Source organism: Cyprinodon tularosa, unplaced genomic scaffold, assembly GCF_016077235.1.
Source record: "Cyprinodon tularosa strain WSP-4 unplaced genomic scaffold, ASM1607723v1 ctg1542, whole genome shotgun sequence".
NCBI classification, from domain to species: domain Eukaryota; kingdom Metazoa; phylum Chordata; class Actinopteri; order Cyprinodontiformes; family Cyprinodontidae; genus Cyprinodon; species Cyprinodon tularosa.
In genome coordinates, this window is record NW_024038378.1 from 17637 (window position 1) to 42776 (window position 25140).

Genomic DNA, 25140 nt, shown 5'->3' on the forward strand with positions numbered 1-25140 from the left:
CTAGATGATATATTATAAAGATGAATCCTTGATCTATCAGTGTGAAGAAGAACCACCTCATTCCCATTATCCGCCAGCAGGCGGCAGCACCTAGCCTGTATTTCTACCCACGAAGAAGAAGCAATCGGCTCCTTCCGTCTGGCTGTTAGTTACAAAACAGCCGTTTGGCTCCAGCAGCGGCTGATGGGAAGCTTCTGCAGCGCCGACGGTTCTGATCCTTTCTGGGTGAGAAACACGCTTCTTCCTCTGCGGTCATTATGGTTCAGAGCTGACCGGCTACCGGCTGACAGGATGCCGGTAGCCGGTCAGCTCTGTTCTGGGCTCCGTGTCCGCTCCGGGTTTTGTTCGCGGATAATTATGTCAGTGACGTAACTAACCTCCAGCAGCCTGGCTGCGGTTCCTGGAGCCTCAGGGTCCCAGTCAGGAGCCTCAGGGTCCCAGTCAGGAGCCTCAGGGTCCCAGTCAGGAGCCTCAGGGACCCAGTCAGGAGCCTCAGGGTCCCAATGAGGAGCCTCAGGGTCCCAATGAGGAGCCTCAGGGTCCCAATCAGGAGCCTCAGGGTCCCAATCAGGAGCCTCAGGGTCCCAATCAGGAGCCTCAGGGTCCCAATCAGGAGCCTCAGGAACCCAGTCAGGAGCCTCAGGGACCCAGTCAGGAGCCTCAGGGTCCCAATGAGGAGCCTCAGGGTCCCAATCAGGAGCCTCAGGGTCCCAATGAGGAGCCTCAGGGTCCCAATCAGGAGCCTCAGGGTCCCAATCAGGAGCCTCGGGAACCCAGTCAGGAGCCTCAGGGTCCCAATCAGGAGCCTCAGGGTCCCAATCAGGAGCCTCAGGGACCCAGTCAGGAGCCTCAGGGACCCAGTCAGGAGCCTCAGGGACCCAGTCAGGAGCCTCAGGGTCCCAATCAGGAGCCTCAGGGTCCCAATCAGGAGCCTCAGGGTCCCAGTCAGGAGCCTCAGGGTCCCAGTCAGGAGCCTCAGGGTCCCAGTCAGGAGCCTCAGGGTCCCAGTCAGGAGCCTCAGGGACCCAGTCAGGAGCCTCAGGGTCCCAGTCAGGAGCCTCAGGGACCCAGTCAGGAGCCTCAGGGTCCCAATGAGGAGCCTCAGGGTCCCAATGAGGAGCCTCAGGGTCCCAATCAGGAGCCTCAGGGTCCCAATCAGGAGCCTCAGGGTCCCAATGAGGAGCCTCAGGGTCCCAATCAGGAGCCTCAGGAACCCAGTCAGGAGCCTCAGGGACCCAGTCAGGAGCCTCAGGGTCCCAATGAGGAGCCTCAGGGTCCCAATCAGGAGCCTCAGGGTCCCAATGAGGAGCCTCAGGGTCCCAATCAGGAGCCTCAGGGTCCCAATGAGGAGCCTCAGGGTCCCAATCAGGAGCCTCAGGGTCCCAATCAGGAGCCTCAGGAACCCAGTCAGGAGCCTCAGGGACCCAGTCAGGAGCCTCAGGGTCCCAATCAGGAGCCTCAGGGTCCCAATGAGGAGCCTCAGGGTCCCAATGAGGAGCCTCAGGGTCCCAATGAGGAGCCTCAGGGTCCCAATCAGGAGCCTCAGGGTCCCAATCAGGAGCCTCAGGAACCCAGTCAGGAGCCTCAGGAACCCAGTCAGGAGCCTCAGGGTCCCAATGAGGAGCCTCAGGGTCCCAATCAGGAGCCTCAGGGTCCCAATGAGGAGCCTCAGGGTCCCAATGAGGAGCCTCAGGGTCCCAATCAGGAGCCTCAGGAACCCAGTCAGGAGCCTCAGGGACCCAGTCAGGAGCCTCAGGGTCCCAATGAGGAGCCTCAGGGTCCCAATCAGGAGCCTCAGGGTCCCAATCAGGAGCCTCAGGAACCCAGTCAGGAGCCTCAGGGTCCCAATGAGGAGCCTCAGGGTCCCAATGAGGAGCCTCAGGGTCCCAATCAGGAGCCTCAGGGTCCCAATGAGGAGCCTCAGGGTCCCAATGAGGAGCCTCAGGGTCCCAGTCAGGAGCCTCAGGGTCCCAATCAGGAGCCTCAGGGACCCAGTCAGGAGCCTCAGGGTCCCAATCAGGAGCCTCAGGGTCCCAGTCAGGAGCCTCAGGGTCCCAATCAGGAGCCTCAGGGACCCAGTCAGGAGCCTCAGGGTCCCAATCAGGAGCCTCAGGGTCCCAATCAGGAGCCTCAGGGACCCAGTCAGGAGCCTCAGGGTCCCAATCAGGAACCTCAGGGACCCAATCAGGAGCCTCAGGGACCCAGTCAGGAGCCTCAGGGTCCCAATCAGGAGCCTCAGGGTCCCAATCAGGAGCCTCAGGGACCCAGTCAGGAGCCTCAGGGTCCCAGTCAGGAGCCTCGGGAACCCAGTCAGGAGCCTCAGGGTCCCAATCAGGAGCCTCAGGGACCCAGTCAGGAGCCTCAGGGACCCAGTCAGGAGCCTCAGGGACCCAGTCAGGAGCCTCAGGGTCCCAATCAGGAGCCTCAGGGTCCCAATCAGGAGCCTCAGGGTCCCAATGAGGAGCCTCAGGGACCCAGTCAGGAGCCTCAGGGACCCAGTCAGGAGCCTCAGGGACCCAGTCAGGAGCCTCAGGGACCCAGTCAGGAGCCTCAGGGTCCCAATCAGGAGCCTCAGGGTCCCAATCAGGAGCCTCAGGGTCCCAATCAGGAGCCTCAGGGTCCCAATCAGGAGCCTCAGGGACCCAATCAGGAGCCTCAGGGACCCAATCAGGAGCCTCAGGAACCCAGTCAGGAGCCTCAGGACCCAATCAGGAGCCTCAGGGACCCAATCAGGAGCCTCAGGGACCCAATCAGGAGCCTCAGGGACCCAATCAGGAGCCTCAGGGACCCAATCAGGAGCCTCAGGAACCCAGTCAGGAGCCTCAGGGACCCAATCAGGAGCCTCAGGGACCCAATCAGGAGCCTCAGGGTCCCAGTCAGGAGCCTCAGGGACCCAATGAGGAGCCTCAGGGACCCAATCAGGAGCCTCAGGGTCCCAATCAGGAGCCTCAGGGACCCAGTCAGGAGCCTCAGGGTCCCAATCAGGAGCCTCAGGGTCCCAATCAGGAGCCTCAGGAACCCAATGAGGAGCCTCAGGGACCCAATCAGGAGCCTCAGGGTCCCAGTCAGGAGCCTCAGGGACCCAATCAGGAGCCTCAGGGACCCAATCAGGAGCCTCAGGGACCCAATGGGGAGCCTCAGGGTCCCAATCAGGAGCCTCAGGGACCCAGTCAGGAGCCTCAGGGTCCCAATCAGGAGCCTCAGGGTCCCAATCAGGAGCCTCAGGGACCCAGTCAGGAGCCACAGGGTCCCAATCAGGAACCTCAGGGACCCAGTCAGGAGCCTCAGGGTCCCAATCAGGAGCCTCGGGAACCCAGTCAGGAGCCTCAGGGACCCAATCAGGAGCCTCAGGGACCCAGTCAGGAGCCTCAGGGACCCAGTCAGGAGCCTCAGGGTCCCAATCAGGAGCCTCAGGGACCCAGTCAGGAGCCTCAGGGTCCCAATCAGGAGCCTCAGGGTCCCAATCAGGAGCCTCAGGGACCCAGTCAGGAGCCTCAGGGACCCAGTCAGGAGCCTCAGGGTCCCAATCAGGAGCCTCAGGGTCCCAATCAGGAGCCTCAGGGACCCAGTCAGGAGCCTCAGGGTCCCAATCAGGAGCCTCAGGGTCCCAATCAGGAGCCTCAGGGACCCAGTCAGGAGCCTCAGGGACCCAGTCAGGAGCCTCAGGGTCCCAATCAGGAGCCTCAGGGACCCAGTCAGGAGCCTCAGGGTCCCAATCAGGAGCCTCAGGGTCCCAATCAGGAGCCTCAGGGACCCAGTCAGGAGCCTCAGGAACCCAGTCAGGAGCCTCAGGAACCCAGTCAGGAGCCTCAGGGTCCCAGTCAGGAGCCTCAGGGACCCAATGAGGAGCCTCAGGGACCCAGTCAGGAGCCTCAGGGTCCCAATCAGGAGCCTCAGGGACCCAGTCAGGAGCCTCAGGGTCCCAATCAGGAGCCTCAGGGTCCCAATCAGGAGCCTCAGGGACCCAGTCAGGAGCCTCAGGAACCCAGTCAGGAGCCTCAGGAACCCAGTCAGGAGCCTCAGGGTCCCAATCAGGAGCCTCAGGGTCCCAATCAGGAGCCTCAGGGACCCAATCAGGAGCCTCAGGAACCCAATCAGGAGCCTCAGGGTCCCAATCAGGAGCCTCAGGGTCCCAATCAGGAGCCTCAGGGACCCAGTCAGGAGCCTCAGGAACCCAGTCAGGAGCCTCAGGGTCCCAATCAGGAGCCTCAGGGTCCCAATCAGGAGCCTCAGGGTCCCAATCAGGAGCCTCAGGGACCCAGTCAGGAGCCTCAGGGTCCCAATGAGGAGCCTCAGGAACCCAATCAGGAGCCTCAGGGACCCAGTCAGGAGCCTCAGGGACCCAGTCAGGAGCCTCAGGGTCCCAATGAGGAGCCTCAGGGTCCCAATGAGGAGCCTCAGGGTCCCAATCAGGAGCCTCAGGGACCCAGTCAGGAGCCTCAGGGTCCCAATGAGGAGCCTCAGGGTCCCAATCAGGAGCCTCAGGGACCCAGTCAGGAGCCTCAGGGTCCCAATCAGGAACCTCAGGGACCCAATCAGGAGCCTCAGGGACCCAGTCAGGAGCCTCAGGGTCCCAATCAGGAGCCTCAGGGTCCCAATCAGGAGCCTCAGGGACCCAGTCAGGAGCCTCAGGGTCCCAATCAGGAGCCTCGGGAACCCAGTCAGGAGCCTCAGGGTCCCAATCAGGAGCCTCAGGGACCCAGTCAGGAGCCTCAGGGACCCAGTCAGGAGCCTCAGGGACCCAGTCAGGAGCCTCAGGGACCCAGTCAGGAGCCTCAGGGTCCCAATCAGGAGCCTCAGGGTCCCAATGAGGAGCCTCAGGGACCCAGTCAGGAGCCTCAGGGACCCAGTCAGGAGCCTCAGGGACCCAGTCAGGAGCCTCAGGGTCCCAATCAGGAGCCTCAGGGACCCAGTCAGGAGCCTCAGGGACCCAGTCAGGAGCCTCAGGGACCCAGTCAGGAGCCTCAGGGTCCCAATCAGGAGCCTCAGGGTCCCAATCAGGAGCCTCAGGGTCCCAATCAGGAGCCTCAGGGTCCCAATCAGGAGCCTCAGGAACCCAGTCAGGAGCCTCAGGGACCCAATCAGGAGCCTCAGGGACCCAATCAGGAGCCTCAGGGACCCAATCAGGAGCCTCAGGGACCCAATCAGGAGCCTCAGGGACCCAATCAGGAGCCTCAGGAACCCAGTCAGGAGCCTCAGGGACCCAATCAGGAGCCTCAGGGACCCAATCAGGAGCCTCAGGGTCCCAGTCAGGAGCCTCAGGGACCCAATGAGGAGCCTCAGGGACCCAATCAGGAGCCTCAGGAACCCAATGAGGAGCCTCAGGGTCCCAATCAGGAGCCTCAGGGACCCAGTCAGGAGCCTCAGGGTCCCAATCAGGAGCCTCAGGGTCCCAATCAGGAGCCTCAGGAACCCAATGAGGAGCCTCAGGGACCCAATCAGGAGCCTCAGGGTCCCAGTCAGGAGCCTCAGGGACCCAATCAGGAGCCTCAGGGACCCAATCAGGAGCCTCAGGAACCCAATGGGGAGCCTCAGGGTCCCAATCAGGAGCCTCAGGGACCCAGTCAGGAGCCTCAGGGTCCCAATCAGGAGCCTCAGGGTCCCAATCAGGAGCCTCAGGGACCCAGTCAGGAGCCTCAGGGTCCCAATCAGGAACCTCAGGGACCCAGTCAGGAGCCTCAGGGTCCCAATCAGGAGCCTCGGGAACCCAGTCAGGAGCCTCAGGGACCCAATCAGGAGCCTCAGGGACCCAGTCAGGAGCCTCAGGGACCCAGTCAGGAGCCTCAGGGTCCCAATCAGGAGCCTCAGGGACCCAGTCAGGAGCCTCAGGGTCCCAATCAGGAGCCTCAGGGTCCCAATCAGGAGCCTCAGGGACCCAGTCAGGAGCCTCAGGGACCCAGTCAGGAGCCTCAGGGTCCCAATCAGGAGCCTCAGGGACCCAGTCAGGAGCCTCAGGGTCCCAATCAGGAGCCTCAGGGTCCCAATCAGGAGCCTCAGGGACCCAGTCAGGAGCCTCAGGGTCCCAATCAGGAGCCTCAGGGTCCCAATCAGGAGCCTCAGGGTCCCAATCAGGAGCCTCAGGGACCCAGTCAGGAGCCTCAGGGACCCAGTCAGGAGCCTCAGGGTCCCAATCAGGAGCCTCAGGGACCCAGTCAGGAGCCTCAGGGTCCCAATCAGGAGCCTCAGGGTCCCAATCAGGAGCCTCAGGGACCCAGTCAGGAGCCTCAGGAACCCAGTCAGGAGCCTCAGGAACCCAGTCAGGAGCCTCAGGGTCCCAGTCAGGAGCCTCAGGGACCCAATGAGGAGCCTCAGGGACCCAGTCAGGAGCCTCAGGAACCCAGTCAGGAGCCTCAGGAACCCAGTCAGGAGCCTCAGGGTCCCAATCAGGAGCCTCAGGGTCCCAATCAGGAGCCTCAGGGACCCAATCAGGAGCCTCAGGAACCCAATCAGGAGCCTCAGGGTCCCAATCAGGAGCCTCAGGGTCCCAATGAGGAGCCTCAGGGTCCCAATGAGGAGCCTCAGGGTCCCAATGAGGAGCCTCAGGGTCCCAATCAGGAGCCTCAGGGTCCCAATCAGGAGCCTCAGGGACCCAGTCAGGAGCCTCAGGGACCCAATGAGGAGCCTCAGGGTCCCAATGAGGAGCCTCAGGGACCCAGTCAGGAGCCTCAGGGACCCAGTCAGGAGCCTCAGGAACCCAGTCAGGAGCCTCAGGGTCCCAATCAGGAGCCTCAGGGTCCCAATCAGGAGCCTCAGGGACCCAGTCAGGAGCCTCAGGGTCCCAATGAGGAGCCTCAGGAACCCAATCAGGAGCCTCAGGGACCCAGTCAGGAGCCTCAGGGACCCAGTCAGGAGCCTCAGGGTCCCAATGAGGAGCCTCAGGGTCCCAATGAGGAGCCTCAGGGTCCCAATCAGGAGCCTCAGGGACCCAGTCAGGAGCCTCAGGGACCCAGTCAGGAGCCTCAGGGTCCCAATGAGGAGCCTCAGGGTCCCAATGAGGAGCCTCAGGGACCCAATCAGGAGCCTCAGGGTCCCAGTCAGGAGCCTCAGGGACCCAATGAGGAGCCTCAGGAACCCAATCAGGAGCCTCAGGAACCCAGTCAGGAGCCTCAGGGTCCCAATGAGGAGCCTCAGGGTCCCAATGAGGAGCCTCAGGGTCCCAATGAGGAGCCTCAGGGTCCCAATGAGGAGCCTCAGGGTCCCAATCAGGAGCCTCAGGGACCCAGTCAGGAGCCTCAGGGACCCAATGAGGAGCCTCAGGGTCCCAATGAGGAGCCTCAGGGACCCAATCAGGAGCCTCAGGGTCCCAATGAGGAGCCTCAGGGTCCCAATCAGGAGCCTCAGGAACCCAGTCAGGAGCCTCAGGAACCCAATCAGGAGCCTCAGGGTCTCAATGAGGAGCCTCAGGGTCCCAATGAGGAGCCTCAGGGTCCCAATGAGGAGCCTCAGGGTCCCAATCAGGAGCCTCAGGGTCCCAATCAGGAGCCTCAGGGACCCAGTCAGGAGCCTCAGGAACCCAGTCATAATAATAATTGAACTTCAATTATCCTACAATGTACCTCTGCATTTAACCCATCCTCTTGTTAAGCAGTGGGCTGCCATTGTCCGGCGCCCAGGGAGCTGTGTGGGATTAAGGGTCTTGCCCAGGGACCCAGAGTGGTAGGCTGTAGGAGTGGGTTTTGAACTGACAGCTTCAGGATTCCAAGCTCTATTCCCTAACTACTAGGCCACCACTCCCCTATTATAAACATCGTTATCATTGTAATAATTTATAAACGTCGTTATCGTTTTAGTAACTCATTCTAAACATCGTTATTGCTGTAATAACTCATAATAAACGTTGTTATCGTTTTAGTAACTCATTCTAAACGTCATCATTTTAGTAACTCATTCTAAACGTCATTATCGTTTTAGTAACTCACTCTATACGTCGTTATCGTTTTAGTAACTCATTCTAAACGTCGTCATCATTGTAATAACTCATAATAAACGTCGTTATTGTTTTAGTAAGTCATTCTAAAGTCTTTATCATTTAAGTAACTCCTTCTAAACGTCGTCATCATTTAAGTAACTCCTTCTAAACGTCGTCATCATTTAAGTAACTCCTTCTAAACGTCGTCATCATTTTAGTAACTCCTTCTAAACGTCGTCATCATTTAAGTAACTCCTTCTAAACGTCGTCATCATTTAAGTAACTCCTTCTAAACGTCGTCATCATTTAAGTAACTCCTTCTAAACGTCGTCATCATTTAAGTAACTCCTTCTAAACGTCGTCATCATTTAAGTAACTCCTAAACGTCGTCTCATTTAAGTAACTCCTTCTAAACGTCGTCATCATTTAAGTAACTCCTAAACGTCGTCATCATTTTAGTAACTCCTTCTAAACGTCGTCATCGTTTTTGTAACTCATTCTAAACTTTATCGTTGTAATAACTCCTTCTAAACGTCGTTATCGTTTTATTAACTCATTCTTAACGTGGTTATCGTAATAACTCATAATAAATGTCGTCATCACTTTAGTAACTCCTTCTAAACGTCGTCATCATTTAAGTAACTCCTTCTAAACGTCGTCATCATTTAAGTAACTCCTAAACGTCGTCATCATTTAAGTAACTCCTTCTAAACGTCGTCATCATTTAAGTAACTCCTAAACGTCGTCATCATTTAAGTAACTCCTTCTAAACGTCGTCATCATTTTAGTAACTCCTTCTAAACGTCGTCATCATTTAAGTAACTCCTTCTAAACGTCGTCATCATTTAAGTAACTCCTAAACGTCGTCATCATTTAAGTAACTCCTTCTAAACGTCGTCATCATTTTAGTAACTCCTTCTAAACGTCGTCATCATTTAAGTAACTCCTTCTAAACGTCGTCATCATTTAAGTAACTCCTAAACGTCGTCATCATTTAAGTAACTCCTAAACGTCGTCATCATTTAAGTAACTCCTTCTAAACGTCGTCATCATTTAAGTAACTCCTAAACGTCGTCATCATTTAAGTAACTCCTTCTAAACGTCGTCATCATTTAAGTAACTCCTAAACGTCGTCATCATTTTAGTAACTCCTTCTAAACGTCGTCATCGTTTTTGTAACTCATTCTAAACTTTATCGTTGTAATAACTCCTTCTAAACGTCGTTATCGTTTTATTAACTCATTCTTAACGTGGTTATCGTAATAACTCATAATAAATGTCGTCATCACTTTAGTAACTCCTTCTTGACGTCGTTATGTTGTAATAACTCATAATAAATGTCATCGTTTTAGTAACACCTTAACGTCGTTATCGTTGTAATAACTCATAATAAATGTCGTCATCGTTTTAGTAACTCATTCTTAACGTCGTTATCGTAATATCTGCATATGCAGTTATACTTCAGGTGCTTCCCACATAGTTCTAGTTTTTCTGTGGATTCCATATTATCCTATTTTGAGATCTTCTGAAAGCTCTTCATTAATCATGTATTCTGTAAGAGCGTGGTGCTAATCCTGCGATGTCCTTTCTTTGACTGCAGTAGTCAGCAGGTTTACTGATCACTATGGCCGCAATGACAAAACTCACCACTGATCTTCTTAAGTTTTAGATATCAGAAAGAAATCTATTCTTGAGTCGGTTTTAATGCAATGGGAATAAAATGTTTGATGTTTTGTTGAAGGTTCTTCATATATGCAGGTGTGTTGCCTGTCTGGACATAGAGGATGCCAACCTCTTGAATAATTATTGCATCCATCACCTGACTGAAATCACCGTCCTTCTTTATTCCCTGTTACACCTTTGAGCACATGAAGAAATTCACCATATGGAGTGCGTAAATATTCCACAGACACGTGTTAATGGTTTCCAGTGTCCTCTTCTGCGCCGTGGTGCTGGGGAAGCAGCACCTCCATGAAGGACGCCTCCAGACTGGACCAACTGGGAAGGCCAGCCGGCTCTGTGATTGGCTGGAAGCTGGACCCTCTGGGGACGGTGGCAGAGACACTGCTGGACATTATGGACAATGCCAGACCGTCTTCACCCCTCAGAGGAGCCTGATCAGAGGGAGATTGCTGCTCCCCAAATCCAGGAGCAACAGACTGCTGGACTCCTTTGGTCCTCAGGCCATCAAGCTGTACAACTCCTCACTGGGGGGAAGGAGGAGGTGATAGGAAGAGGGACAAGGGTCAGCCCCCCCCCCAAAGATTGACTTTAAGTTTAAAGTGTGTTTCAGGAGCCAGGCTAGTCTGCAGCCGTCACTCTCACAGGTCCCACTTTACTAACATCCTGGCAACATGTTTCTATTGTTTTTATGGAAGATGGAAAGAATAAAATGCTCAAATAAAATTTTTATTTATTAGTTGAATCAGAACGTCAGTCATCAATGCTTTTAGCTAAGGGGGGGCTGATGGTAAGACTCAATGACCAAAGAGGAAGTCAGGTCAAAGAAGGTTGGGAAACCTTTAACTATTGATTGTTTCTCATCGTCTTTAACCTTCTGACCTTTTTCTCCTATCAGGATTGGAACAGAACCTGGAATACCTCTAATCCAGACGTCACTCCGTGTTTCCAAAACACCGTCCTGGTGTGCGTGCCATGCCTCTACCTGTGGATATGTGCCCCCATCTATGTGGTCTACCTGCGCAGCCGCAACCGAGGCTACATCTGCATGAATCACCTGAACAAAGCGAAGACTGTAAGTGATCCGGCCTGACCTACAGGACGCCTTTTAGATTTGGTGCTAATCTGGCTCTTCTCCAGACCGGGATTAAATCTGAGAACATTCTTTCTTTATCTTCTATTAGAAAAGGGAAGCTCTGAGGTTTTTTAGCAATACTTCTCACTTTGTGGATATCATTGTAAAATGATACCAGTGGAGTTTAACTGTACTTCTAGAGGAAGCTGAGGTCCTTCAGATGATGCAGATCTTCTATCAGTCTGCTGTGGAGAGTCTGATCTCTGCCTCCATCATCATCATCATCATCATCGTCGTCATCAGAGCTAATGACTGAAAGAAGCTCTTGCAGCTGATAAAGTCAGAGGCTTCTCCAGATCATCTGTAGCACAGACCTCTACAGGTCTATCTTCCTGCATCAGCTAAATGTTGCTCTCAGACCAAACGTGTTGTGGGCTTCAGAGCATCTGATTTACATGGGAAGCTGATGGTGGAGGACATCTAGCAGTGTAGGAAAGGTCCTGCAGAGCAGCCAGGCGGTGGTAGACGCTCATTGGAGCGTTCAACGCTGGAGCTTTTGCAGCTTAAAGGGAAAGGTTAAAAACAAAGCGCCGCGTGTATGACATCATCCGTACGCGGGCTACCGTTCATCCATCCTGTCCTCTGAACTGCTGCTAGTTTTCCTCACATGCCTGGAAGACGTCTAGTGCTGCTACCACAGATGATCTCGCTCTCCAAATGAACGATTTAGATTAGCTAGAATGAATAGAAGGGGTATAGCGTAGCCGCCTGTGGCCCGGGCTGCCTGTCACTACTACAGTCCACCGTGGCGGATGATGTCATACACGCCCCGCTTTGTTTTAAAAAAATATAAAAATCTAACTATGGATGTCTGGGGGACAGTGATTGGCCTCCATGTTCTGAATGCTGGCGTACCATAAAGAATAAATGATGAACAGTTTAGTTTGTGCCTTCAAGTCGTTGCCCATAGGAAGACGTTACTGGATATAACCTAACGGAATATCTTCAAACGGCTCCAAATGACACTAAACTCAGATGGGAGAGTAGAACATGATGGAATAACGGAAAATCAAGGACCAATGGAAAAAAACGGCGTTCCGCTTTAAGGCGGAGAAAAGCTTTTCCAGGAGTTTTTTCTGGGAGACAGACGCTACATGCAGGCTGGGATCTCTGCTGCAGAGCCGTCAGCTTATGGAAACTGGAGAAATGTTTTAAAATGCCAGGAGGACGGAGTTTAATGTCCAGAGAGACGAGAAGCGGCTCCGATTATTATTATTATTATAATTATTATTATTATTATTTATTATTATTATTATTGCTGCGTCACTGAAACATTTTCCTGCTTAACTGTGGAGAAACGGTTTATAAACCGGAACTAAAAAGGTTAAACCTGCTGATGAAAAATATTAGATTTTATATTATTTTTATTACTATTATGGGCGTTATTCTCTTTTTTCCAACTCATCAAAGCAAATCAATCCCAGTCTCTCTGTGGAACAAAGATGGTGGTCGTCTGGACGCCCAGAAGGTTTAATCTGAGCGCAGCTTTAGAGCTCAGATGCTTCCTGACAGTCCAAATATGGTCGCAGCCTGATGCGTGAATTATTCATCATCTGTTGATCATTGCAGCCTGATCTGCATAGAAACCAGCTGGAGGCATCAGCCTGCTGGGATTGGTCTCATTACTGGGACCAGTGGTCTGTTGGGTTGGACCAGTGTTCCTGTGAGGCCTGTGAAAACAAGTCAGTCCTCTTATTTTGAAAAGTTCTGGATGCCTTCCTGTGTGGGGCTCCTGCGGCTCATCAGGGGCCTCTTTCAAAGAACTGCTACGCTTGTGTTTTCTTTCACCGTTGTGTTAAAATGCAGCAGAAACAAATGCTTTCAACCCACAATAAGCTAAAAAAAACCCTTTGTGAGTTTAAAATGGTCGCTGCCGCCAGCTGTTGGTGTCAAAGCAAAGCTGCTGGCTCCTTAGGGGAGGACAGGGTCTTCTGAGGGGACAGAGTCCCTGTCCTGACGGGATGTTTGATGCATAGATGGATTCTACCACCTGCAGTGAGCAGAGGGTGTGGTTGTTGTTCTGCAGGTTCTGGGCTTCTTGCTGTGGATGATCTGCTGGTCAGATGTCTTCTACTCTTTCTGGGAAAGGAGCAACAGCAGCAGCACCACAGCGCCGGTCCACCTCGTCAGTCCCACCTTACTGGGACTCACAATGGTAAGAGAAGCTGTGTGGTTGGAAGGCTGTGTTTGCTGAGCTGACGTCTGCCTGTCCCTGTGTCTCCAGCTGCTGGCCACCTTCATCATCCAGTACGATCGGATCAAAGGCGTTCAGTCCTCTGGACTTCTGCTCATCTTCTGGCTGCTGGCGCTGCTGTGCGCCTCCGTCTCCTTCAGGTCCAAGATCCTGCAGGCGCTGGAGGAGGTCAGTCTGCTCCATCAGGTGGAGGCGCTCTGATGTCAGAGCAGCGGGGGGAGGGGCTGATGTTGGAATTCATCATCCCAGATCTATAGCTTCTAGATACACAGGTTCAGAAGACAGAAACATCAGAACAGAGAAAATGAGCCAATAAATATGGCTGAAAGTCCCCAAGGTCTGTTTTCAGAGGTCACCATGGCAACAGGGTTCTCTGGGGGAACAGCAGGATGACGGAGGGATAGACACCCTGAAAGCTGGGGGCTGGAAACGACCTATGAGCAGGACAATACCTTAGTCTGATAGATTTCAATTCCAGATCAATCAGATCACCCAGATCCAGATCAATCAGATCACCCAGATCCAGATCAATCAGATCACCCAGATCCAGATCAATCAGATCACCCAATCCTCGACTTTACATGATGAGCGGCTTAATGCACGGGGGAGGAGAAACTCCCAGAACCAGGCTCAGTGTGAGCGGCCATCTGCTGAGGCCCAGTGGGGTTCAAGCAGACAGAAGCAGACATAGAAAAAGAAGCATAGAAGCTCTGATCTATAAACACTTTCTATGTTAGAAAAGCTAACAGTAAACCAGCTCCACAGCTGGCTGTCTGGGAAAGAAGCGGTTAATCAGACGTCCCAGTAGAAGCTGAGCCCAGAGCTACGGGAGAGAAACAGGAATAAATACTGGAAAACAGGCCAAGCTCCAACATCTAGAAACAAAGGTGTTGATGGCAGCAGCACAGCTGATATTTCTCTCCAGGATGGAGTCACAGCCAGACTGCTGTTCTTCTCCCAGCCTGATCACTGCTGCTAGCACCATTGGAGCGACGGCGCCAAGATGGCCGCAGCTTCGTGCAGAAATGAAAAAAATCCTCATGTTCTACTTTAGCTTTTTTACTTCCATACCGTTATAATAAGATTTCAATCTTTAAGTTTCTGTTGGTTCATAATTAACTGGTCCTGGTCCTGGTTCTGATCCTGAACCCTGGTCCTGAACTTGGTCCTGGTCCTGGTCCTGAACTTGGTCCTGGTCCTGGTTCCGGTCCTGAGGTCTCTGACTGCTACCAGCTGCTGATGTGTCTGTCTGATCTAGTTCTATAGAACTGTAGGTCCTGGGTCCACTGAGGTCCGATTTGTCAGGGGTGGGTCTATGTCTCTGTAACCTCCAGCTGTCCTTTTTGTCCCTCAGCCTGAAACGGTGTCCGTCTGGAGGTCCACCACCTTCTACCTGTCCTACGTCCTGGTTCTGCTGTCCCTGGTTCTGTCCTGCTTCACCGACCAGCCGCCGCTCTTCAGTCAGGCGGTCAAAGACACGGTGAGACTGAGCTAGCTAACCGCTACATTCAGACACTAGAACCACTGACGGAGCGTCCTCCAGTTTGGGTTCCGGTCCAGTCTGAGTGGGCTGTCCTGGTTCCAGTTTTTCTCTTTCTGTGTTGAACTGTAACTCAGCTTTTAAATAGTCCTGTTTGCTCCAGATGTTGGTTACCTTGGCGACCTGCTGGAGACCCAAGTCCAGGTCAGAATCAAAACCACAGGTCTTAGACCTTGATCCACCTGCTTCTTCAGAACCAAGTGCAGCGTGACATTGGGGTAAGGTGGAAGGATTGTCCTGGAACTTGTTCTGATCCTGGTCCCCTTAAACACTTCCTGGAACGTCCACAGAACATCCGCAAACCTCCTGGGTTTTAGAAGAGGTGCTGATGCCCTTTGTTCTAGAGGGAACGTCTCCATGGAGACGGTGGACCTCACCACGTTGGTTCCCCTCCTGGTCCTAGAGGGAACAGAAGAATATTCTGAGTGTCTAAGGCTACGTTCACACTGCAGGCCTTAATGCTCAATTCCGATTTTTTTGTGAAATCGGATTTTTTTGCGTGTCCGTTGACACTTCCAAGTATATGCGACTTGTATGTGATCTACTGTGTGAACTGAAAGCGTTCAACCGAAGTGTCCCGCATGCGCACTCGAGGACGCGATGACGTCACATGTAGCAAGCGTCCTCAGTGTTTGCGGAAGTAGACATGACTCATAATATCGCAGCGTATATTGCGTTCTTTAAGTTCTTCTCCAACAGGAGCAGGCATATCCTCCGGTTCCGGTAAGACCCTTCGAGTTTGGTCTGAATCGAGCTATCTTTCCAAATATGAATTAAGTCAGCAACCTCACTTTCTCTCCATTGACTGCTCTCTGTGTTATCTTCCGCCATGGTTGTTAGTTTTTCCCGCCTCCGCTTAGTAGGACGCAGATTAGTAACGTTTAGTAACATTTGTCAAGTATCAATGACGTGTAGGTCGGATGAATGCGACCTGGCCGTACAGACACAGGTCGCATTTGAAAAAATCCGATCTGTGTCGTTCAGACTGTCATAAAAAGATCAGATGCAGGTCACATATGGGCAAAAAAATCGGAATTGGGTCACTTCAGGCTACAGTGTGAACGTAGCCTGAATCTCTTGCGGTCGTCCAGGATTCATGGAACTTTAGTCACGTTTCGTTAGAAAATCACTAAAAGCACCGAACTCAGCTTTCAGCACCATCATCCCACAGCATCTGATGGGCAAACTGGAACAGCTGGGCTTCAATACATCCCTCTGCTATTGGCTGCTAGACTTCCTCACCAACAGACCTCAGTCAGAACACCTCTGATGTCATCGGTCTAAGCCCCTCCCCTCAGGGCTGCGTCCTGAACCCCCTGCTGTTCACCCTGATGACACACGACTGTGTAGGTTCACCACCGATCACATGGTGCAGTTTGCAGACGACACCACGGCGGTGGGCCTCATCAGAGACGACAACGACCTGGACTACAGAGAGGAGGTGGAGCAGCTGGTGGAGCAGAGATAACAGCCTGATCCTGAAGGTGGAGAAGACCAAGGAGATCATGGTGGACTTCAGGAAGAAGCGGCCTGACCACGCTCCACTGCTCATCAACAGCTCAGCTGTAGAGGTGGTCATTCATCACAGACACCCTCACCTGGACTGGAAACACCACCTCACTGGTCCAAAGGGCCCAGAAGCGCTTGGACTTCCTGCCCCCCCCCATCCTCCCCACCTTCTCCAGAAGCACCATAGAGAGCGTTCTGAGCAGCTGTCTCACTGTGTGGTGTGGAGGCTGCAGCGCCTCAGCCTACTAACCTTGGACATCCCGTATGAAGATCAACCAGCTGCAGCCCAAGGAAGGGGAAATCATTGCCGCTCCAGCCAGTAGGCAACAGGGCCTCCTGCAATGGGAACCGAGCAACGAATGATCCAAAGGGCTGAAAAGCTTAAGCCACACGAGACCAACCACACGCGTGACGCAGTAAGGAACAGAGTCCTAGACGGCGCCAACATATACAGCTGCTGATTGGTCACCCAGGGTGTCACTGGTGTAACTAGTTAATTACTCCAACTGCACAGGGGCCAAGGGGAACATCCAGTAGGGATACAGTAGAACCGTTAACAGCGTCTGGTTTCCCCCACAGAACCCGTGTCCTGAACCCGGAGCCTCCTTCCTCTCCAGGATCACCTTCTGGTGGATCACAGGGTGAGTAGAGCTGCTGTGAGGTCAGAGAGGAGAACCCCAGCAGGAAGACGGTGGTCCTGCAGAACAAGGAAGCTTTCCTGGATGGAAGCGGTTCTACCAACCTGTTGGACCTGTATCCACAGTGCAGGTCCAACAGGAGGACCAGAACCAGTTCTTCTAAGAGCGTCTGATCCAGAGGTGGGGCGTTAAAGCTGCTGTTCTGCAGGACGGTGACCCTCAGAGGGAGCATGGAGGACGTCTGAAGGTGGAGTTGGTCCTCTAACCCTGCAGCAGAACAATGGCTTCAGGTACCAGCCCGGTACCAGCAGGATGTTCTGCTGGTACCGGGCTGGACGGGTTCACAGCAAAGACATAACATCTGGTGGTTAATGGAACAACCTTCAGATGTGTCACTGAGGAGTGGAACGGATCCATCGGGTCTGTTCTCCTGAAGGTCTCATTAGAACTCCTTCTGTTCTGAAGGTGTTTGGTTCTCCCAGATGAGACGTCTGAGGAAGGACAGTGTACCCGAATGAGACGTTTAGGGGTTCCACCTCCACCACGATGCGTTCACTGCCTGTCTGAACATTTTTCCTCCTGTTGTTATCAGAGGGTCTCTGGGATCAGGCAGAGAGGGTCTCTGGGACCAGGCAGAGAGGGTCTCTGGGACCAGGCAGAGAGGGTCTCTGGGACCAGGCAGAGAGGGTCTCTGGGATCAGGCAGAGAGGGTCTCTAGGATCAGGCAGAGAGGGTCTCGATTCTGCTGCAGGTTCTCCTCCACCTTGTGGCACCAGAGAAGCTCAGTGAAGCAGGACGAGGGGTGAAGGTTCTTTTTGATGATGCTGGCGTTCTGTTTTTCCCCCCAGGTTGATGATGGTTGGGTACAGACGCCCCCTGGAGGAGAAGGATCTTTGGTCTCTGAATCTAGAGGACCGCTCTCACAGCGTGGTGCCACATCTGGTGCGTCGCTGGAACTCAGAGCGTTACAAGGCCAAGAGGTGAGCAGCGGCATGAGGTCATGTTTGATCATGTACCGGCCTGACTGACTCAGCAGGATGATGATGATGATGATGATGAGGGCCAGACCGGATGAAGGGTCTGTCCTGACTCAGAGGATTAGAAATGCTTCTCCATGCAGCTTCTCCTCGGAACCGGCCTGTTTCCTGAAAAAGTTTTAGCACAGTGAATACTTTATAAGATGAAGTAACTGCAGGACTAAAGCTCCATCTAAATGTCTTCAGCAGGACAGAGCAGCAGATGGTGTTCTCCCCTAAGAGGCCCCCCCATGGGGAGGGCCAGCCTGTGGAAGAGTCTGAGATCCTGCTCACCAAGTCTCCCAGAAAGAGCAAGGAATCCTCCCTGCTCTGGGCCCTGTGCCTGACCTTCGGACCTCACTTCCTGGTCTCCTGCCTCTATAAAATCATCCAGGACATCCTGATGTTCGTGGGACCAGAGATCCTGAGGTGAGGAATAGGGTAGGGAATTGAAAAGATTTTCACGATTCCGATTCCCTTTTCGATTCTATGAAACGATTCGATTCTTAATCGATTCTTTTTTCGATTCCAATTTGGGGGAAAAAGGAGAACAAACAGTTTGATTATCAGAATCAACTTTGTTTACTTAACTATTGCACAATCTTACAAACTCAAAAAGATCAAGATGTCCACAGGAAATGTGAAACTGGAGTAACATCTGTGTTTAAATGAAAAATGAATACAAGAACAAACTTAATAACCAACAATGTCTAATAACAAATGATGGGATAATAACCTATTTTAAATAACAAAAAATACTAATTATAAAACAGTAGTAGGGAAAATTAACAGTTATTTTGCAGAAAGATTAGCATATCTGCTTTTTCTGGAAGGATACGGGATCTTTCAGGGCTTATGGTGTCTCCAGCCGTGGAGAACACCCTCTCAGATGGGGTGGATGAAGCCTGCACACAGAGGTAGTTTTCAGCCAGTCAGATAGCAAGGGCAGCGTATCTTGCTTGTTCCACCACCACAGTGTGGCGCTATCCCTGCAGGGGATGGAAGGCAAGCTTTTATAGAGCTGGATTTCCTGATCTACCCTCTGGGCTAAGGAAAGACGGGGCTTTGATTCACAAAGTGACCGCAGCACGTTGTCTTCCTCCTCGAATAGTTCTTCCAACTTGCGTAACTTGCGTAACTTGCGTAACTTGCGTAAGTTGCGTAACTTACGTAAAAAACGTGACGTAAGTCGTGCTCCCCAGAGCCGGCGCTCTCGGCTCTGGTGCTGCGGGAATCGAAAAAAGAATCATTCAGCGAGCTGCCAAACGATGCCATGGAATCGGAAAATACGGAACCGGTTCTTAACAGGAACCGGTTTTCGATTCCCATCCCTAGTGAGGAAGCTGTGGAGACCCTCTGCTACTTCAGGGTCTCTATAGTTATTCAGGGTTTTCATCTGATCCAAGATGTTGATGTTTGGTTGGATTAAAGGAATAGTACACCCAAAACATGATTAGCCTTCATTTTCTACTCACCCCCATGCTGAACAACACTCTGGAGTACTTTTTTGATATCTCAAATGCATCTGGAGATCTGGGAGGCTTCTTGCTGTCTGCTGACATTCACATAATGGAGGTCTATGGCGCCCGAGACAGAAAGGTCCATAAAAGTCCATAAAAACGTGTCAATATTCCTCCATACTGCTCGTCCAATGTATTCCAAGTGTCCTGAGTGGGTAGCGTCCAGAATTTACTCGAAACGAAGTCATTTAGAATGTTTTTAGAGCATAAACAGTAGTGTATAGGATTTCCTAATAGCGCCCCCCATGCGCGCTCACGACGCTACGGAAGCCGGCAGACCAAACCAGCGCATTCAGCTCGGCAAAGAACTCATGCTCTTCCTCAACACTGAAGTCCTCAGACATTTTTCTTTCGTTGTTTCTTTCTTTGCACAGGTAAACAGCACATTTCTTCTTCTACGCTTGCATTATCGGCAGAGCAGACGCTGAATGCGCACTTCCTTCCGGTTTGGTCTGCCGGCTTCCGTAGAATCGTGAGCGCGCATGGGGGCGCTATTAGGAAATCCTATACACTACTGTTTAGGCTCTAAAACGTTCTAAATGACTTCGTTTCGAGTAAATTCTGGATGCTACCCACTCAGGACACTTGGATTACATTGGACGAGCAGTATGGAGGAATATTGACACGTTTTTGTGGACTTTTATGGACCTTTCTGCCTCGGGCGCCATAGACCTCCATTATTTGAATGTCAGCAGACAGCAAGAAGCCTCCCAGATCTCCAGATGCATTTGAGATATCAAAAAAGTACTCCAGAGTTTTGTTCAGCATGGGGGTGAGTAGAAAATGAAGGCTAATCATGTTTTGGGTGTACTATTCCTTTAAGAGGAGCCGCTGCTGCATCCATGGCCATTGCCATGGAAACCGTTTAGGTCTATTGCTGATGTGAGGAATCTTTGGTTTCATGATGTTGTCTCTGATTCCTGCAGACTGCTAATACGCTTCGTCAACGACTCCAGCGCCCCCTCCTGGCAGGGATTCTTTTACACCGCCCTGCTCTTTATTTGCACCTGTGTGCAGTCGCTGATTCTTCAGAGGTACTTCCATGTCTGCTTTGTCTCAGGCATGCGTCTGCGAACAGCCATCATCGGCGCCGTCTACAGGAAGGTAACAGTAACTGCAGCACTGCCTTGAGACAGTTCCAGCAGGGCTCTCCAACCCTGGTCCTCCAGATCTGTGCTGCAGGTTTTAGATGCATCCCTCTTCCAGAGTTAGAGCTTCAGCATCCCGTCACGTTTGGTAAAGACCTGCTAACTAGCCATTCATTTGATTTAACTGCTGCAGCTGAGATGCATCTAAGACCTGCAGGAATGTAGAGGGCCGGGTGGGAGATCCCTGATCTAGAGTCGTCTCTGCATCAGATGAGGTTTTAAAAATCCAGGAGTTGATGTTATGTGTGGATTTCTAGAGTAGAAGCATCAAACCAGCCACAGGCTTTGATCAGACAATATCATTTAAATAAGGGTAAAGTTAAAGGAGAGCGTTGCTGTGAAAGTCGTCCATCTCCTCAAAGTTTTGGTGACTGGAAGAAAGAAGCAATATTAGTTTACAGATATAGGGTTAGACTGATTTACTAGTAGAAGAGTTAGCCCATACTGGGGCTGCAGTGTTTGATATAAATGGTTAATCCAAATTATTTTATTTCTTTAGCGCCAATTCACCACACCTGTCATCTCAAGGCACTTTCCAGTTCACCAGATCATCCAGTAAGAAGTTTTCTATCTAAGGAAAACCAGCTGATTGCATCGACTCATTGACTCTTCAGCAATCCCTCACACTAAGCATGCTTGTAGCGACAGTGGAGAGGAAAAACTCCCTTTGAACAGGAAGAAACCTCCAGCAGAACCAGGCTCAGTGTGAGCGGCCATCTGCTGAGGCCCACTGGGGTTCAAGGAGACAGAAGCAGACATAGAAAAAGAGAAACAGGACTACACTGGAAAACAGGCCAAGCTCCAACATCTAGAAACAAAGGTGTTGATGGCAGCAGCACAGCTGATATTTCTCTCCAGGATGGAGTCACAGCCAAACAGGAACAGACCAGATGAAGCTACTATGAGAAAAAGCAGAGAGAGCAGAACGTTAGAGATTGAACTAACAGATTCTGCAGTGGGAGAATAGAGATAGAATGAAGCAGAATGATGAAAAAGGAGTCCCTATGTCCTCCAGCAGTCTAAGCCTATAGCAGCAGAACTATAGAGATAGATCAGGATAACCTGAGCCACTCTAACTAGAAGCTTTATCAAAAAGGAAAGTTTTAAGCTTAGCCTTAAAAGTAGACAGGGTGTCTGCCTCACGGACTAAAACTGGTAGTTGGTTCCACAGGAGAGGAGCCTGTTTGAATAATGATTTGATTTTCTATTTTTTTTAACAGAGACGACTTTCCTTGTCCAATAGTCTCTTTCCTAGATAATATTGCCCATACTGAGGCTGTAGCGTATGTAGAACCAATATTTACTTGGGAAAAAAATTAAGCTAGTCCTGAATTGAATGACTAAATATTTAGTAGTATTAGGTCTCTAATGATCTTTCCCTTCTGTATTAAACTCTAGGTGTAACTTGTCTATATCATGGTCACTTCTAATAATTGTTCCCATTTAGCAGCTAATTTCTGATTCCACTGACTGATCAGATGCTTAGAAAAGTCAGTTCTGGAAAATATCTTCTAACTTTGTGAATGAAAGCTCTCTGCTGCGGGTCGTTCCGTCTTCATCTATCAACTCCATTCCAGTCTTGTCCTAGCATCTGGATTGCAGCCCGGACTTTTGGTGATGGTTTACACCGTAGCGTTCTTTTCTATTAAAGCTGTCATCACTCCCAGAATAATAGGACCTGTTGTATTACACAACATAGTTCTGGTTTCATGGAGAAAGTTGGGTTCTATTTCAGTTCGAGAAAGCTTTTTACCATTATTCTGCTTAAGTATGGTTAAACTTACATTCTAATTAACCAGGATCATTACACCACTTTGTTTGCTAGAATAGGAGCTGTGCTTCACACCGCCCACCCAATCTTCTTCATCCCACCAATCATCTTTTGATTGGAATCCCATTCATTATGTTCGGCTATCCTTTAGCCATTTTTTACTAATTGATATTATGTCATTTAATTTGCCACCTTCAACATAACAGAGCTACTAACAACATCTGTTAACCGACATTGTGCAAAGGACATCAATAAACCAAGCAGAGGGAACAAAGCTGAGCAGCAATAGACTGTTAAAGCTTGGTCTGTAAGACATGCATAGAGTTCTCCTCCTTTCCAAACCCAACGGCAGTTTATCGGATGTTGATCAGTAAATTCCTCATGGAGCAACGTTTGTCGGCTGCTTGGCTGGTTGGGAAAACCTTTCAGCCTCCGCTCTGTCTCTGAAAGTCCTCCTCTCTCCCTTCCAAAGGAAGATGAGCGTCAACAGGAACAGCTGGTGTTTCACCTCCATCTTCTGTAAACGCTTCTCTGTAGCACTGAAAGCTCCCCGCTTCTCCACAAGGTCTTTATACGGGTCCTCAGAAGGTCATCTCCAGCCGATGAGGCGATGAGCGTAAAACCCTTATCAGAATGGTTTGGGGAGGGTAGTTTGTACCTAGTCAGGGTGCTAGTGCCGCTCCACTTTGAACCCGCTACTGGTGAATCCCTAAGCAATGATCTGTTCCATATATGGACTCATCTTTCTCATTTCTCCTTGTCTTCTTTCAGCCCAACCCTTCACACACAGCGTCGCTAATATCATCTAATTTTTTTCTACATTTGAGGATCTATCCGACGCTCGCTGTTAAGTTTCCTTTAATCTCACTTGAAGAGTCTTTAAGCTCTCTGTCAGCCTCTGCTGCTACCTATTGCAATGCGGCGCTCATTGTTGGGATGTCTTCCATGGCGTTGCCATCAGCGTGTTCCTCCTCAGTACAGCTGGAGATCTTCATGGTGTTAGCAGAAGTGCTCTCAGGGGTTGAGCTGCTTCATCTTGCTAGCTTATTGTTGCCAGACCCTTGAAAAAGTTGCCTTTGTTATTCAGCATTTCTTTGAGAAATGAATATCTGGCCCCTTATGATGATTTTAGAGTTTGATGCATCACAGATATTCAGCCCTCGACAAATTAAGAGCTATATATTCCACATATAAGTGGAAAACGGGTTGTCTGCTCCTGGAGCTCTGCTAGTGTCCACCATTTTCCTCGGCGGGACTCCCCTTGATGGCTTTTTAATTAGTGAGGTAGAACTGGACTCCGAGCCTCAGACGAAGGATGGTTTAGGGTTCACTTCCTGGGTTTGTCCTTTCAGGCCTTGGTGATTAGTAACGCGGCACGGCGCACATCGACGGTGGGAGAAATTGTCAACCTGATGTCTGTGGATGCTCAGCGCTTCATGGACCTGGTCACCTACATCAACATGGTGTGGTCTGCACCGCTGCAGGTGGTCCTGGCCCTCTACTTTCTCTGGCAGGTAAAGCGACCCAGAGACTCGGAAGCCTTTCTAGAAGACCTGAAAGTACCAGATAAGAACCAGTCACTCCTCTCCTTGTTTCCTCCTCTTCTTTACAGAATTTGGGTCCATCTGTGCTGGCAGGAGTTGCAGTGATGGTTCTGATGGTTCCGATTAATGCCGTTATTGCCATGAAAACTAAAACCTACCAGGTAGGCCTTCCTCCAGCCATGATGGACTGAGGACGAGGCGGCGCCACAGCTGAGTGCTCTACTTGTGTTGAACAGGTAGCCCAGATGAAGAGCAAAGACAGCCGCATCAAGCTGATGAACGAGATGCTGAACGGCATCAAGGTGCTGAAGCTCTACGCCTGGGAACTAGCCTTCAAGGACAAGGTGTCTGAGATCCGGGAGAGCGAGCTGCGCGTGCTGAAGAAGGCTGCTTACCTGGGCGCCATATCTACCTTCACCTGGGTGTGCGCTCCCTTCTTGGTGAGTCTCTGAAAGAGGCACCGCTGCATCGTCCCTCTTCTTCTTCTCTGAGTGCTTCCTCTGCCCTTCTCTCCAGGTCGCCCTGTCCACCTTCGCCGTTTATGTGCTAATCGATGAACGGAACGTGCTGGATGCTCAGAAGGCCTTCGTGTCACTGGCGCTGTTCAACATCCTGCGTTTTCCTCTCAACATGCTGCCTTTTGTCATCAGCAGCATTGTTCAGGTGGGTTTGCTAACCCTAACTATAGAGATAGCTCAGGATAACCTGAGCCACTCTAACTAGAAGCTTTATCAAAAAGGAAAGTTTTGAGCCTATCCTTAAAAGTAGACAGGGTGTCTGCCTCACGGACTAAAACTGGTAGTTGGTTCCACAGGAGAGGAGCCTGAGAACTAAAAGATCTGCCTCCCATTCTACTTTTAGAAATTCTAGGAACCACTAGTAAACCTGCAGATTGAGAGCGAAGTGCTCTGTTAGGAACATAAGGAACAATCAGATCTCTGATATCAGATGGAGCTTGGCCATTTAAGGCTTTATATGTGAGAAGGAGGATTTTAAATTCTATTCTGGATTTAACAGGAAGCCAATGAAGAGAAGCCAGGATAGGAGAGATATGATCTCTCTTTTTCATTTTCATCAGAACTCTGGCTGCAGCATTTTGGATCAGCTGAAGGCTTTTAACTACAGTTTGTGGACTTCCTGATAGTAAAGAATTACAATAGTCCAGCCTTGAAGTAACAAATGCATGGACTAATTTCTCAGCATCACCCCTGGACAGGAGATTGCTCATTTTTGCAATATTCCTCAGATGAAAGAAGGAAATTCTAGAAACCTCTTTGATCTGGGATTTAAATGACAGGTCCTGATAAAAAACAACAAGATTTTTTACTTTATTATCTGAAATCAGTTTAATCCCATCAAAATGAAGTGACTGACTAATCAGCTTCTTTTTCAGAGACTCTGGTCCAAAGACTATAACTTCTGTTTTGTCTGCATTCAGAAGCAGAAAGTTAAGAGTCATCCAGGTTTTTATGTCTTCAGACATGCCTGTAATCTATGTAATGGGTTAGCTTCATCTGGATTTATAGACAGATATAG

General features: G+C 50.9%; 1 protein-coding gene across 1 annotated transcript; it reads left to right on the top strand.

The window, feature by feature from the left end:
- Positions 1-94: 94 nt before the first annotated feature.
- Positions 95-24271, top strand: LOC119780089 (multidrug resistance-associated protein 1-like; the record flags this gene model as incomplete). Its single annotated transcript, XM_038279989.1, has 13 exons — positions 95-225; positions 10488-10664; positions 12751-12879; positions 12949-13086; positions 14273-14398; positions 16547-16608; positions 17454-17585; positions 17832-18050; positions 20068-20245; positions 23413-23574; positions 23673-23765; positions 23841-24044; positions 24121-24271. Coding segments are annotated over exons 1-13 (1813 nt in total), but the record flags the coding sequence as incomplete, so codon positions are not given.
- Between the last annotated feature and the right edge of the window lie 869 nt (positions 24272-25140).